Here is a 13,775-nt window from a genome sequence, read left to right as displayed (position 1 = left end):
ATAGTTTATAGTAACTAAGTAGAACTACAGCTAGGCATGTTATTATTAATTAATATTTACTTTTTAAATAGATTTGAACTTTTTATATTTTTATATATAAATAAAACTTTTGAAAACAAGTTTATTTTTTATATTATTTCATTCCTACTACTTGAATAACACCGCGCGCAAAGTATAAATGCTTTTGTTTGCACTCTTTGTACTTGCACTCTAGTAAACTTTCTAGTTAATCTAAAGAATGTAACAATTTATGGAATTATTTGAGATTTTAGCTCGAACAACAAAGTGCTGAATATTTAAAATAGCTGATCAAGATGATATAGGCTGCATTTATGATATTCACTACCAATATTGATTGAGTCCGTTCCAAAATATACTACAGTAAACTTTCGATGAATTCGTGCAAGCACGTGATGTCATAAATTATGTTGTCACTTTTTGCTTTCGTTACTGTAGCTGGCGAGATAAGGCATTTGCAATAAAAAGATGGCGGCCATGAAACTTTTAAAGTTATGTTAAGTAACAGTGATGCAATTAGAGCACGAAATGATAAGAAAATAAATAATATTATTGTAATAATATATTATTATTATGATACAAAATGGATGATCTAACAAAGAATTGAATAATCAACAATTACTTTCATGAATATTATTAACTTGTACAATTAATAATTTGTATAAATAATGGATATCTAAAAAATAATAATTGTTAATAATAATGTTTATAAAAAAATGTTAAAATGTTTAAAATATTTGAATGTTAAAATGTTTAAATGTTTTAAATGTTTCTTAAATGTTTAAAATCTTTTTTAAAATCACTGTCTGTTAAAGAATTAACTATATTTATGTAATTCTTACGTGGTTGTGATATTAATATCTTTTTTGAATACAAAATAATATATTTTCGTCTTCTCCATCTGTAATATCTGATTCGAATGAATCAAATAATTTTATTGATTCAATTAAAATAGTAGTCAGTGCCATAGTTACGTGTGTATCTAGCCATTAAGTAACCATCATGGCAGTACTGCGAATATCGTTCCGCTATAAGCTGGAAAAAACAATGGAAGTAATTATAAAACACATCACCAGATTGCTTTATGACGTCATGTTCTCAGCACTGGCAGTGAATATCGGAATGCAGCCATATCAGAATTATTTAATAATTCTGACGATGAAAATTTATTTTTTCCTCTTTTAATAGTAGTTCTTTCTTTACTTGTACATCCACCGAAAAAACGAAATCGTAAGTATTAAATTTTACAAAATCTATTTTTGACAGATTTAACTATCTTACAATTTTTAAGGAATTAATTTAAACTTAATTTCAGGTAGTGGAATATTACATTTATTGAAATTCTCCTACGACGTCTTTTAGGATTGTAATTTTTTATATGTTGTCTATAAGGCGCTCCTTTTTTAATTGACTTTCAATTAAGTTATGCGTGAATAATTCGCTTTATTATATACTGAAGAAGACCACATTTAAGGTCGAAACGTTTGTTAAATTGTTTATTATTTTGTCAGATTGTTATTGGTGTTATTTTGCTTATGTATATATTTTGATAATTTGAATACATCATTAGCCTTTTTTACCTAGCTTAGCTCATAGTTCAATTACTTATTCACTGATTTATTGTTCTTCGAGTCTTAATTATATCTAATTTATTTTAAAATAATATACAAAAATAAATAACATATTACTTAACTTTTATAGGATAAGAAATCACTATAGTAACTTTAAAACAGCATCATTTTTAAGGCAAAAGATACAATTAAAATAAAATACAAATTAAAATAAATCTTAAGGAAAGATAATAGATTTTAAAAATAGATAAATTAATGAAAAATTGATGGGTGGTGCCCAATTGCCCATATTGTCAATTAGCCAATTTAAAATAAAATTATTTGATTGGTTGATCCATTGGAAAATCCCTAGGCATCGGTCGCTTTAACTGTGTCCATTGTAATGTGGTCAAACAAGATGCTCCCAAAATTGATGAATTAAGCCAGTGGCACACGATGCTTTTTTTCTGCTGGTTTGCTAGCTGCATTCGCGTGCTTACGGAGCTCTTGCCTTCGATTAGTATATTTTTTTTAGATCTAAAAGAATATATCAATCAAAAACAAGCAAAATGTTAACAAAATGTCGGCAAACTGGCAACAGATTTAATTAGAAAATGTTAGCAGATTTCATCTGAAGTCTCATTCTGCTTACATTCTGTTGACAGAATCTGTTGACATTCTGTGCCAGCAGATTAGCAGCAGAAATCGAGCAGATCCTGCTTCAGTGCAGTCTGCCGTCAGATTGGCGGTAGAAAGCCAGCAGCATCTGTGCAACACCATTTGATGGCAAGATCTGCTTGATTTCTGCTGCCAGTCTGCTGACACAGAATGTCAACATTCAATAAAATCAGTCAATAGAATGTAAGCAGAATGAGACCTCAGATGAAGTCAATCTGCTAACATTTTCTGATTAAATCTGTTGTCAGTTTGTCGACGTTCTGCTAACATTTTGCTGACTGGGATCACTGTGAAAAAAAGACAAGAATATAAAAGCGTAGTTATGCAAACTTTTTTTATATTCGAATTCGTGATAATTCTAATCTGAAGAATTTATTTCATTCCGTGCCTTTTCTGCCCTTGCACGTTTGTTCTTTCTCATTAGTGCATGAGGTATGAAAAGTGCGATTGCACCTGTAAGTCTAACAGAAAACCTGTTCTTTTTGGCTGTACTGGTTGTACTAGTTCACCGTTTAACTTTCTTTTTTTACACTGGAAAAAGAAAGATAAATTCTGAACTAGTGCAGCCAGTTAACTAAAAAGAACGGACCCAGAATTTATTAAGCCTTTAGGATCTAAAAAAATGTACCAATCGAAGACAAGAGTTCAACAAGCATGTCAATCCAGCTAACAAATCAGCAAGAAAAAAAGCATCGTGTGCCGCTGGCTTTACATCATTCCGGTAACTCGAATGAAATAGTGTATACACTTAGTGCAAAAGTACGGAAAGTGCAAGCAACACGAACAAACCTGGTATGATTGTGTCAAACAATACGATTTTCTTGATTGTGACATAATATTAGAAAGATATTCTATTTACAATAAAATTTGTTTAAATGGGACTTATGATTCATTATTATATAAACATTCTGAAAATATGTTCATCGATTTATGATACAATATAAATAATAAATACAATATAAATATTCAATACATTTCAATACATACAATTCATTACATTTTTTCCAGAGAGTTACTGCTCATGCGGATAATAATAGAATAGTTCAAAACTGAATATAATTGAGTTGAATTACATATAAAAGAGGTGAAATTGATATAAATTATAAAATATTTTATCACAAGTTATCCAAATTTAAGTAATTACACGAACTTCCAGATTATCGGCTTTTAATAGCGTTTCGTTAACGTCGTTATTGCGTAATAAGAATCAAGTGATTTGAGCGAAGCTAATATGAATTACAAATCACTAGCTGTGCACAATGCCGCTTGTAATGGGATATTTCACCGGTTTCAGGACTGCGAGAAGGAGGTAACGAAATGCCACTTGAGAATCTCGCTATATATCTTCTGAACGATTCTGTGCTTCCAGCATCCGTACCGGAGATTTTTGGGTTACTGTGAACACATCCAGCGAGAAATGAACGCATGCATTAAGGAACAAGTAAGTTGTTTTCAATTTTCGTCTTATGCGAATTAATTTCCAACTGATTTTGTTTATTACAGAGAGAAATCCGCAGAAGGGAAAATTCGAAATTGCTACGTGAGAGATTAGGGATAAAAAAACCGACACAGCAAGAAAATAGTTAATGTTACATAATCATCTGGTTGGAAATTCGTCACTTTGATAAGGAAAAAAGTAGCGGTAAATTGTGTAATTTAGTTATTGGAGAATCACATATTAGTACCTACTTTTGTACTATTGTGTTGCTTGTGATATATTGTGATATATTGTAAGCTATTGATTCAAATAGTGTATATAATAAACTACGACATTGGAACTAAACATGAATCTGATGTCAGAGGTTGACAAATCAGAAAACAAACGATTGAAATTGGAAAATGATTACGAAAAGAAATTATGCAACCAGAAGAAAGAAGATAATGTTCAAGAAAATATATCTGAAGATGTTTCTGATACAAGAGAAATATCTTCTCGACGAGAACAGAAAATATGTGACAGATTAGTGGATAGTGATACCGATGCATCAGCGATTGTTGAGAGTGATGCTGACAAATTGTTTACATTTCCTCCAGATGAAAATATCTCTGATATGTTAGATGAAGTAGAGTACAGTGGTCATTTTCCTACTGTCACAGATCGCTATTTTACTCCTTATTACAAAATGAATGTGCAATCACATGGAGATGATATGTGCATATGGATTCATAGTAATCGTATTTGTATGCTATCGCTAGCACCTAGTCACATCATTCTACAAGGCAATAAAGATATAATAAAGGTTGACTTTAAGGTTAGCGATAAATTAGATAGATCTCTCAACAAAGTCTCAGGAAAGAGTAAACACGGTGCACAACCATTACAAACTAATTCAAACATTTGTACCATATCATGCTCAAATAAGGAAACATATGTCATCAAGTGTTGTATGATAGGAAAGTTAGTGGAAGTTAATGAAACATTGTCGAAATATCCACATCTTCTCAAAGAGTCGCCACATAAAGGTGGATATTTGGCTATAATATTACCAAACATAAAGCTTTTAGAAAATTTGAAACAAGTTCTGCTAACCCATAATCAATATATCAACCTTCTTAAAGAACAGGAAAAACTATAGCAGCATATGAGAAAAAAAAAGTTTAAATCTACAAGCAAAAGACTAGAAGACTTAGTTGAGAATAATTATATGGTTGAAATGAATAATTAATACAAAAACCAGAATTGGAAATCATTAAGGCTCTTGAGTACACTGCTAAGAATTCAGCGTTGGCACACCATTACAGTAAAAATTAGAAGCTCAGTAATTCTTGTTTATCTTTATATTAAGTGACGTGCGAATTTTTTATTGCAATTAATTTCGTTATTATGTACTTAATGCGGATGCGACTTGTTTCGTATTTAGTAAATTCATAAAAATGGACAACAGCTGAAGTTATCTTTGAATTTTATATGTAAAGACATATTTTTCATTTCTTTCAACAGTTGTCGAATCGTGTGTTTCTGCTTGAACAGATTTCATTTTACGCGCCTTTTATTAACTATAAATTAATTGCTATAAATAAACTTTACTGTCATTTCTCACATATGACGTCACAATTCCTATATGCTGTGATGATTACTAAGGTGCCTTAAGGTTTCTGAGTAGTACCATGGCCATATTGGAATCGTGACGTCATAAGCGAGAAACGACACATAAAAGTTTGCTATACTTTTTCTGCAAATAAATAGATGTTGCAATAAAATAACATCTGAGATGGCTTTAAGATACTTGTAAAAACCGAACGCTACAATCTTTTTCCCTCCTGACAATCAATAAATAGTCGTAAAAGGCACAATGAAGTCTATTCCGGCAGAAAATACACGATTTGACAGCTGTTGAAAGAAGTGAAAAGTACACTTTCACATATAAAATCGAAAGATAACTTTTGTAGTGTTCGGTTTTTACGAATTTGATAAGTACGAAACAACTCACGTTTTCATGATTAAGCACAAAATAATGTAATAAAGTGTAGCGTAAAATTTCGTTGCCGCACGTCACTTATATAAAGATGAACAAAGATGAGGTGAATAAGGAATGAGCTTCTATTTTTCACTACGTCGCTATCGTCAACGCGGAATTCTTAGCTGAGTACTCAGGAGCCTTAACAGTGAATAAATTTCGAATAAATTTGATTTTTTATTCCTACATTTCATAAGATGTTAATTTATTTATGAATAAAAAGAAGTTTCATAATATATAAGGTATATTTACTATCTAATAACAATCTTACAATTATTTTTTAACATCAATTCTATTCTGCTCTTAGGAACTATTATTTCTGACTTCAAAAGATAAACATGATTTAATTATATTATATTATTAATATTCATATTACAGTATATATCAAAATATAGATTCAACAATGCAAGCAGATATGAGACATTATCTATATTTGAGATGATACATCTAAAAATTTTAACACATGGCATTTGAATTGAATAATTTTACTAGTATTTTTAGTTTCATATAACTTAATTTAAAGATGCTAGATTAAAATTCTTAATTATAAATCTTCCCTGTTTTTGGTTTCATTTAGTGTTATACTTTGGTAATTTGTTTCTTCTTTATTTTCTTTTTCCGCAAGTGCCTTCATCAAATTTCCTAATATGATACCAGTAAACAGTATCATGCCTACTCTGTGATTGGATATAAATTTCTTGGCACAATCCGTAGGATTATTAATGTTTAAAGTATATATCTGAAAGAAATGAATTACTTTATCTAAATACAATTATTTGACATCAGTAATAATTTACCTGATTGGTAATATGCGTTGCAATTAATCCAACGGCGATATAATAAGGCCACGTTTGAGTGATTAATATACCAGAGGTAATTAAACTCGAGATCATTACTATTCCGAACCCAGATAAATAAAATTTCGTGTCTTTCCCGAACTTTATAGCGGTTGACTTCATACCTAACAGAATGTCATCCATTCTATCCTGATATCGCATAAAAAGAGATTCATGGACAAAATAAGAATAAAAATTATTACATTTCTGCTATACTTACTTGATGAGCATATATCGTATCATACAGAATAGTCCAACAAATACCAGCTACATAGAGTGGCAGACAGATAGACCAATCGCATGATCCACGTATAGCCGACCATCCTAATAATGCACCCCAATTAAAAGTCATTCCCAAAATTAATTGTGGCCAGTACGTTATTCTTTTCATAAGAGGATAAATTATTACTAGACCTAAAAAGGAAATATGAGATATATTTAAAATTTTTTAAATATTTGTATATAAAGTATATAATTATACATCTCTAGTATGTTATACAATACCTAATGAACTAGCACCAAGGAATACGCTGTACCAATTTAGTTGTAACAGTATAAACAATCCCAGACTTAATTGTCCAGCTAGAAACATTAATGACTGTTGCGGCGTTATTTGACCAGTTACTAGAGGTCTGTCTTTCGTTCTGGCTACCTAAGATAATAAACTTTTTATTGTAATATCTAAGATATGAAATTAAAATATATTATAAAGAATTTTACCTTGTTATCAATGTCCCGATCCCACATATCGTTTATGGTGCATCCTGCACCACGCATTATGAATGCACCTGTACCAAAAAGTGCTAACATATGGAAATCTGGTAAGGCACCAGCGGGAGCTGCCATGGCAATACTCCATCCACAAGGCCAAAATAGCAGCCAGCTTCCTGAGCAGAAATTAGAATATATGTATATATGTATACACACATATGTGTGTGTTCTCGTTAATTATAAATTACTCTAATCAGATCAAACCTATTGGTTTGTCTATCCTCATAAGCTTCATGTATGGTTGTACTTTGGGTGAGGCATTATTGACTAGCTTTGCAGCAATACTCAAGTATCTCCTCTGCTGTAAATCTGTTAACTTGATACAAGTCAATATATTTTTCATTCTTGAAGAAGAAAAAGTAGTTCTATGTATATTGTGATTTGCTTCATATTTATATTTAGTTTGAACTATAGAAGAAGAACCCGTATGAATTTCTATACATGATCTAAAATTTACAGCTGTACAACTCAATAACTTAAGACTGGAATATATATCACGTGAGAGCAAACTGACAACTCCAGTGAGTCCATGGCATTTTCTTGCAATTAACATTGTTTGATACTTCGTCTGCAACAATATCATAAACTTAAATTATAAATAGTTATTAATTAATCGATATAAATGAAACGAAGATCCATATTATCCATATATCAAACTAAATTATATTTCTGTTACATGATTTTATAAAAAATTTTTCAACATAATAAAACAAATATAAATTTTATCTGTTAAGAAAATAAGCATAAAACACTCTTCCAAAAAATGAACTGTCTGTTACATATGATTTCGCAGTAATGCTATGCAAACTTATGTTCAAATTGACTTATATCTATTTTTATAAATATAAATTAATTTTAATTTAAGTTTAACCTTTTATCTTTTATTTTTTAAATTTTAATTTTAAGAATTAAAAAAAGAGAAAAAATTAAATTAAGATTAAATCTAATCTATACTTATCTATACTGATAAAAATAAACATTAACATTTAATATGAACAATCATTGTTCAACAAGAAATATTCATTTGTAAAATATTTGTCGAACATTAGTCTTTCTTATTTGACGAATAATAAAATTTCGTTGAATACAGACACATGGTTATCGGAGGTTACATATTATGTAAGGAAAAATAAGCTAATACGTATGTTTCAATTATTAGAAAGTGTTTCAAATAACTATTTTAAGAACATACCAGCTTTAATGTTCAGCAATACAATCCACTAATGTTATCATTTTTGATATCTCAATCACTTCGACGTGTTACGAACTTCGATCCTCGCGCTAATTCATGACAAAGCTGTTCCGATGTTTACTATAGTACTGAAGTATAATACTATAGTACTGAAAAATTATAATATATGTGACACAAACTATATATTTCAATCTCTGCCAGTGAATATCGGAAAACAACCAAAATGTAAAAAAATATCACAGTGTGCATTGATGCACATGCGCGTGAAAAATATTATAGATCACGTGATCGAACGTTCAGGCTTGTACTGTAATGCTAGCTGAAGGGTATTTGAAGAATCCATACAAATTTTATTTTTATTGTTATTATTGTTTATGTATCTTAATATTTATATATTAAAAATATAAGCATATATGTATACAGTTAATATATTATACATTAATATGATACATCTAATTTGATATTAATTTTTTATTTTATATGTATTTCATAAATTATTTATACTTATAAATACTTATGTCCACTTTTATAAATAAAGATTGACTTTACTTTTTATCTTTTGTTATTTCTAAGAATTATAAAAAGATAAAAAACAAATTAAGCCAACAATAAAATAAAATAAAATAAATTAAATTGATAAAAATAACATTTTAGAGACATTTAGAAAAAAATTTAGAGAAATATTTCACGGATTCTATATTTATGAAATATTTATAATAACATATATAATTATTTATTACAATATTGGCATATTAAATTAATCATTATTATATATTTATATATTTTATTAATATTATTATTCAAGTTAGCTGCATAGCTCAATAGAATAAATATATATAATTAAGTTAAAATCTACTATCTATACTACTATCCAAATTTACTTGTGTCCGTCAAATTGAAGTGTTTATTTCATAAAAAAATTTCTTACTGTTATTTCTACTATTTCTTTTACTTTCTTATTATTTCTATTATTATTTTACCATTTTGTATTCTTTTTATTACATAATATTTCTTATTACAATAAAATATGTATGCTACTGAGCATCTGCTAGTTTACTGTATACGTGTAAGCATTCTTTGCACTCGTACACGTGTATAATGCACACAAGAGCTGTGTTCGTAAATTCACTGCCAGTACTGAAAACATATAGTCTACGTGACATATTCTATAGATTTTTATAGATTTTCAGTACTGGCAGTGAATTTACGAACACAGCCAAGGTTGCGTATCACGTATTTTCTTTTACTCCCTCAATATCTAGTCTTTTATAAATTTTGTCTCTCGCACGTGTGCTTTAATACGAATAATCGACAAAATTTTTTATGAAATAAACATTCCAATCATGATGCATAAATATTTAAATACTACTTGCCTTAACACGCAAAAATCGATGGAAGTTCACGCGATAATACATTCGTTATGATTGTACGTGTAATGCGGACAAACGAAAAGAAAAAAGTGATCTATTTTGGACATAAAAAAGTCAAAAAAGAAATAGAAAAAACGCCGGGACTCGACGGACGATTCGGTCATTTCCTGTGTTTCCGGCCACACGTGCCTTTTAAAAATGGCGCCAGCGTGAATGCCGCGTGTCGCGGTGCAGTCAAATTAATGAACGTGTATGTGCATACGTACATAGAGGTGGCACATTTCCGTCTATGTTACAGGCTCTCGCGGCCGGTGCGCGACGTTGTATCCGCGCGATGTCCGCCGTCACGACGCAGAAGCCAGAGGTAGTGTTCATCCTGGGTGGCCCGGGTGCCGGAAAGGGCACACTCTGCCACTACATCGTCAAGCATTACGGTTATGCCCATTTGTCGGCCGGCGATTTGTTGCGCGAGGAACGCGCCAAGCCCGGCTCGGAGTATGGCGAGCTCATTGAGACGCATATCAGGAATGGTACGATCGTCCCCGTAGAGATCACCTGCAGTCTCCTCGACCGCGCCATGCAGACCTCAGATAATCCGCATCACCGTTTTCTTATTGACGGCTTCCCCAGGAATCAGAATAACATTGACGGTTGGAACAAGGTATCGCCCTGTCTTACTACATCTTGACTATTTTGAGCCTCTGTTTCTTGTTGCATTTAATAAAATCTGGGATTTTTGATAAATTACTATTAGAGATCATTTCCTCTGATTGAAATGCATATCCTATATTCGTAATCAGAAAATTGATTGACAGAATGACATTGTATTTATAAAGAATAGATATGTGCATATATCTAATCTTCATAACTGAACTAATAGTGTCCATTTTCATTTAAAATGGAATAGATATATATTTGACATTTTAGGAAAATGAAAAAGAAAGTTTTAGTCCTTTATGGTTGCAGTTCAATAATAAGGAATAGATATTATAAAATATCTATTCCTTATTACTGAATTGCAACCATAAAGGACCTCATAAATATTTTAGCTTGTACATAAAAAGTGGTAATTTTAAAACTCATGATTATGTGATTGATTTGCTCACTTTTACTATCTATACTACCTATGTCTTCATGTGTCATTAGCTTCAATAGAAGTAAGATATTAGGAGAATATACCAGTGTCGAAATAAATCAATGTAATTCAGATATATAATACATACATTTAGAATAGTTTAATCCTAGTTCGTTAAATTATTATCATCTATATTGTCTTAACTTTAGAACTTATTATTTAAAGCTTTGATATTAGAACTGTGATAACTATATGTATATGATGTTTTTTAAAGACTCTTTCTCTGATAATCAACTGGACATTGTATCTTGTATATGTTGAGTTATATCTTTTCTTTTTATGTCAATGACAGATGATGTCCAATAAAGTTATCCTGAAGGGCGTAATATTTTGCGAATGCAGTCAGGAGGTTTGTACTCAACGTTGTCTGAATCGTGGTGCCAGTGGGAGTGGTCGCAGTGACGATAATGAGCAATCTTTGGTCTTCCGTCATCAAACTTACCTGAAACATACCTTACCGATAATAGAGTTATATGAGAAGCAGGGTTTAGTTTATAAAGTTAATTCTATGAAAACACCAGAGGAAGTGTTTCAAGATGTTGCAGAATTCTTTCCTAAGATAGGATGGTAATAACAATAGTTCTAATGATCACTTTTTAACAGTACATTATTGATGGACATTTTTTTATTTTTCTTTTGTAGCGTAGACATTTTCAGACATCACTATTTTACAAGGTTTTTTCATTTTGTATAAAATATAACTTTTATCATGTATGATGTATTTCGAATTCATAAAACACATTGCAACTTATATATTAATTAAATATTTCTTTATAGATATACAATAATTGCAGTGCGAATGATAAAAAATGCTGTAAATATTCTGTCGGAATTGTTAATTGCGATCAGTAATGTAAATTTTTTGATATGACGAAGTATACATAATGCAAGCGTTGAAATATATGGCTTATATATTTATAGAAAATTTAGTAATCCTGTAATCCTGTAATAGATAAATTTAGTAATCCTGTAATAATTGAATAAAAATTTGATAATCATTAGAAAAAAATATTGTATTAACGCGAGAAGATAAAATACAGAAAAAAATGTACATTACGTATTTTTAATTTACATATGTAAAAAAATATTAATAAAATTAATGTGTCAAAATGTTTTATTTCAAATTTTTTGTCTTCCTATATTAATTCTAAAACGCACTTAATAATGCTTCATATAAACATAAGATAATAAGAATAATATAAATATAATTATTATCACAATATTTTGGGAGAAAATATAAATTCTTTTATAGCGGTTTTCAATATTAATTTTATATGAAAAAATATCAAAGAAACTTGACTATTAACAATGTAAATGATCAATTTTTTCATCCATCAAAAATATCTTTAAAATCAAAATAATATTGTACAGTAATGTTAATTATACCAAAACGCTCGTACAATATTTTTTACACATTTTAATCTCCAAAATTCTTACTGCTTCCTTTCCCCGTGCACTCAGGGAATAAATGAACTTGAACTTGTTTATGAAATTTTTTTTATTAAGTTTTTTATCATGACAAAAATATATTCAAAGCAATATCGAAGATGAAAAATACTTGAAAGAATCGATCATGATATGTGAAGGTGATGGACAGGCGACAATACCCTCTTATCACTACTCAAAGAGTGACTTTGATGTAACTCATTCAATGTAAACGATAACGAATTATCAGGATTGAGATTATACTTATAATTTTTCTTAAACTTCACAAATATAACGTAATATTTCATGTATACAACGATTGTATCATCACGACACTATCATATCGATATCGACACTATCATCTTATGGCTGTAGTGTCCACCGTTGGGTAAGACTGCCTTTTCGATGTGGGCCTTACGAAAGTTTGTTCACGTTACATTTTTCAACTACAGCGTCGAGAAAGTTGAGTGCTGGTCAATGTCCCGATGAGCAATCGCGTATTACGTAGAAGGGACTACATTTACAGTAGCCGGGGGCGAATTTTTTCATGAAACGATGCCGGTAGAAATTCGTACGGCGCGGCGTGGCATACACGAGAAATTCCACAGAGCCCAACAGACAGCGCTTAAAGACTCTATGTGCTTTTCGCAATCGATAAGATACGTATGAATATTCAAAATCGTTTTAAAAAGTTTTAATTGGCTTATTTTCAAATCATACTTATTTATTTAACTGTATGCATGTATAATAAAAATAATGCTATTTTAGCATTTTTTATTATCAGTAATTCTAAATTTACAAAACGAAGTTCATTGTACGTCCATTATATAAGATGATATAATGATGTAATAACAATGACGTAATAACATTATGAAAAAAAAAAAAAAACGATTTTGCTGGACTATTCAAAAATTAGGCTAGATACAAATTTGAGAATAATTTTGTTGAGTGATCAAAATAATTGTGTTTCAATTGATTGTTAAAATATCAAAAGTTTTTATAGTTTTAGCCTTGTGCTTAAAAGTCTCAGATTATTTTAATAATCCAACAAAATTATTTTCAGATCTGTATGTCTAAAGCTAAATTTTTTTTAGAAAAATGATTCTTTCCATAAATAATAGAATGTTATTTTCTATTTCTTGAATTTTTAACAAAATTATTATTTGGATTAAATGTGTATATATGTAATTAATTTATCTTTTAAATTTATTTTATATTTTATACAGGAAGAACAATTTTGCTGAAGAATATAAAAATTTGGCCAGATACAAATCTGAAAATAATTATTTAAACTATGTAAATAATTATATAGAGCGTTCAAATTAATTGCTAGAATATTAAA

General features: G+C 29.8%; 4 protein-coding genes across 8 annotated transcripts; 3 read left to right on the top strand and 1 right to left on the bottom strand.

The window, feature by feature from the left end:
- The first annotated feature begins 2,473 nt into the window (after positions 1–2,473).
- Positions 2,474–4,102, top strand: LOC105433169 (uncharacterized). Of its 3 annotated transcripts, none has more exons than XM_089083080.1 (4): positions 2,474–3,038; positions 3,541–3,555; positions 3,616–3,687; positions 3,750–4,102. In XM_089083080.1, exons 1-4 carry the CDS (start codon positions 2,901–2,903, stop codon positions 3,831–3,833), a joined length of 309 nt encoding a protein of 102 aa, XP_088939206.1. In that variant the 5' UTR covers positions 2,474–2,900; the 3' UTR covers positions 3,834–4,102. The 3 variants fall into 3 exon arrangements, 1 of the variants encoding a protein (XP_088939206.1); XR_016140826.1 differs by adding an exon at positions 3,255–3,330 and having other exon boundaries at positions 3,022–3,164; positions 3,541–3,687; positions 3,750–3,827; XR_016140825.1 differs by lacking the exon at positions 2,474–3,038 and adding an exon at positions 3,045–3,330 and having other exon boundaries at positions 3,541–3,687; positions 3,750–3,827.
- LOC148934902 (protein Abitram) lies at positions 4,031–5,945 on the top strand. The gene has a single exon (XM_089083079.1). It carries the CDS (start codon positions 4,031–4,033, stop codon positions 4,820–4,822), a length of 792 nt encoding a protein of 263 aa, XP_088939205.1. The 3' UTR covers positions 4,823–5,945.
- Positions 5,931–8,650, bottom strand: Coq2 (ubiquinone biosynthesis protein COQ2, mitochondrial). 2 transcript variants are annotated; one of them, XM_011648392.3, is made up of 7 exons: positions 8,504–8,650; positions 7,516–7,879; positions 7,261–7,427; positions 7,045–7,192; positions 6,761–6,954; positions 6,502–6,690; positions 5,931–6,443 (listed from the first exon to the last, which is right to left on the bottom strand). In XM_011648392.3, the coding sequence occupies exons 2-7, from the start codon at positions 7,862–7,864 to the stop codon at positions 6,249–6,251; spliced, it is 1,242 nt and encodes a 413-aa protein (XP_011646694.2). In that variant the 5' UTR covers positions 7,865–7,879; positions 8,504–8,650; the 3' UTR covers positions 5,931–6,248. The 2 variants fall into 2 exon arrangements, with proteins under 2 accessions (XP_011646694.2, XP_088939204.1); XM_089083078.1 differs by lacking the exon at positions 8,504–8,650 and adding an exon at positions 8,296–8,317.
- Positions 8,651–10,065: 1,415 nt separating this feature from the next.
- Dak1 (cytidine/uridine monophosphate kinase Dak1) lies at positions 10,066–12,118 on the top strand. Of its 2 annotated transcripts, XM_089083237.1 has the most exons (3): positions 10,066–10,534; positions 11,301–11,575; positions 11,786–12,118. In XM_089083237.1, coding segments are annotated over exons 1-3 (648 nt in total). In that variant the 5' UTR covers positions 10,066–10,162; the 3' UTR covers positions 11,787–12,118. The 2 variants fall into 2 exon arrangements, with proteins under 2 accessions (XP_088939363.1, XP_011646700.1); XM_011648398.3 differs by having other exon boundaries at positions 10,068–10,534; positions 11,301–12,118.
- The last annotated feature ends 1,657 nt before the right edge of the window (positions 12,119–13,775 follow it).

Source organism: Pogonomyrmex barbatus, unplaced genomic scaffold, assembly GCF_055798465.1.
Source record: "Pogonomyrmex barbatus isolate J1 unplaced genomic scaffold, ASM5579846v1 scaffold7, whole genome shotgun sequence".
Lineage (NCBI taxonomy): Eukaryota > Metazoa > Arthropoda > Insecta > Hymenoptera > Formicidae > Pogonomyrmex > Pogonomyrmex barbatus.
Note: the sequence above shows the minus strand (reverse complement) of the source record. Positions and strands in the feature narration are given on the sequence as shown.

Excerpts from the sequence above, each read along its gene's own strand:
- LOC105433169 (XM_089083080.1), top strand. The coding sequence starts at position 2,901 with ATGTCAATCCAGCTAACAAATCAGCAAGAAAAAAAGCATCGTGTGCCG. Across the intron at positions 3,688-3,749 it reads ACGCATGCATTAAGGAACAA|AGAGAAATCCGCAGAAGGGA; the intron begins GTAAGTTGTTTT and ends TGTTTATTACAG.
- LOC148934902 (XM_089083079.1), top strand. The coding sequence starts at position 4,031 with ATGAATCTGATGTCAGAGGTTGACAAATCAGAAAACAAACGATTGAAA.
- Coq2 (XM_011648392.3), bottom strand. The coding sequence starts at position 7,864 with ATGTTAATTGCAAGAAAATGCCATGGACTCACTGGAGTTGTCAGTTTG. Across the intron at positions 7,193-7,260 it reads ATCGGGACATTGATAACAAG|GTAGCCAGAACGAAAGACAG; the intron begins GTAAAATTCTTT and ends TTATTATCTTAG. Across the intron at positions 6,691-6,760 it reads ATACGATATATGCTCATCAA|GATAGAATGGATGACATTCT; the intron begins GTAAGTATAGCA and ends ATGCGATATCAG.
- Dak1 (XM_011648398.3), top strand. The coding sequence starts at position 10,163 with ATGTTACAGGCTCTCGCGGCCGGTGCGCGACGTTGTATCCGCGCGATG. Across the intron at positions 10,535-11,300 it reads ACATTGACGGTTGGAACAAG|ATGATGTCCAATAAAGTTAT; the intron begins GTATCGCCCTGT and ends TGTCAATGACAG.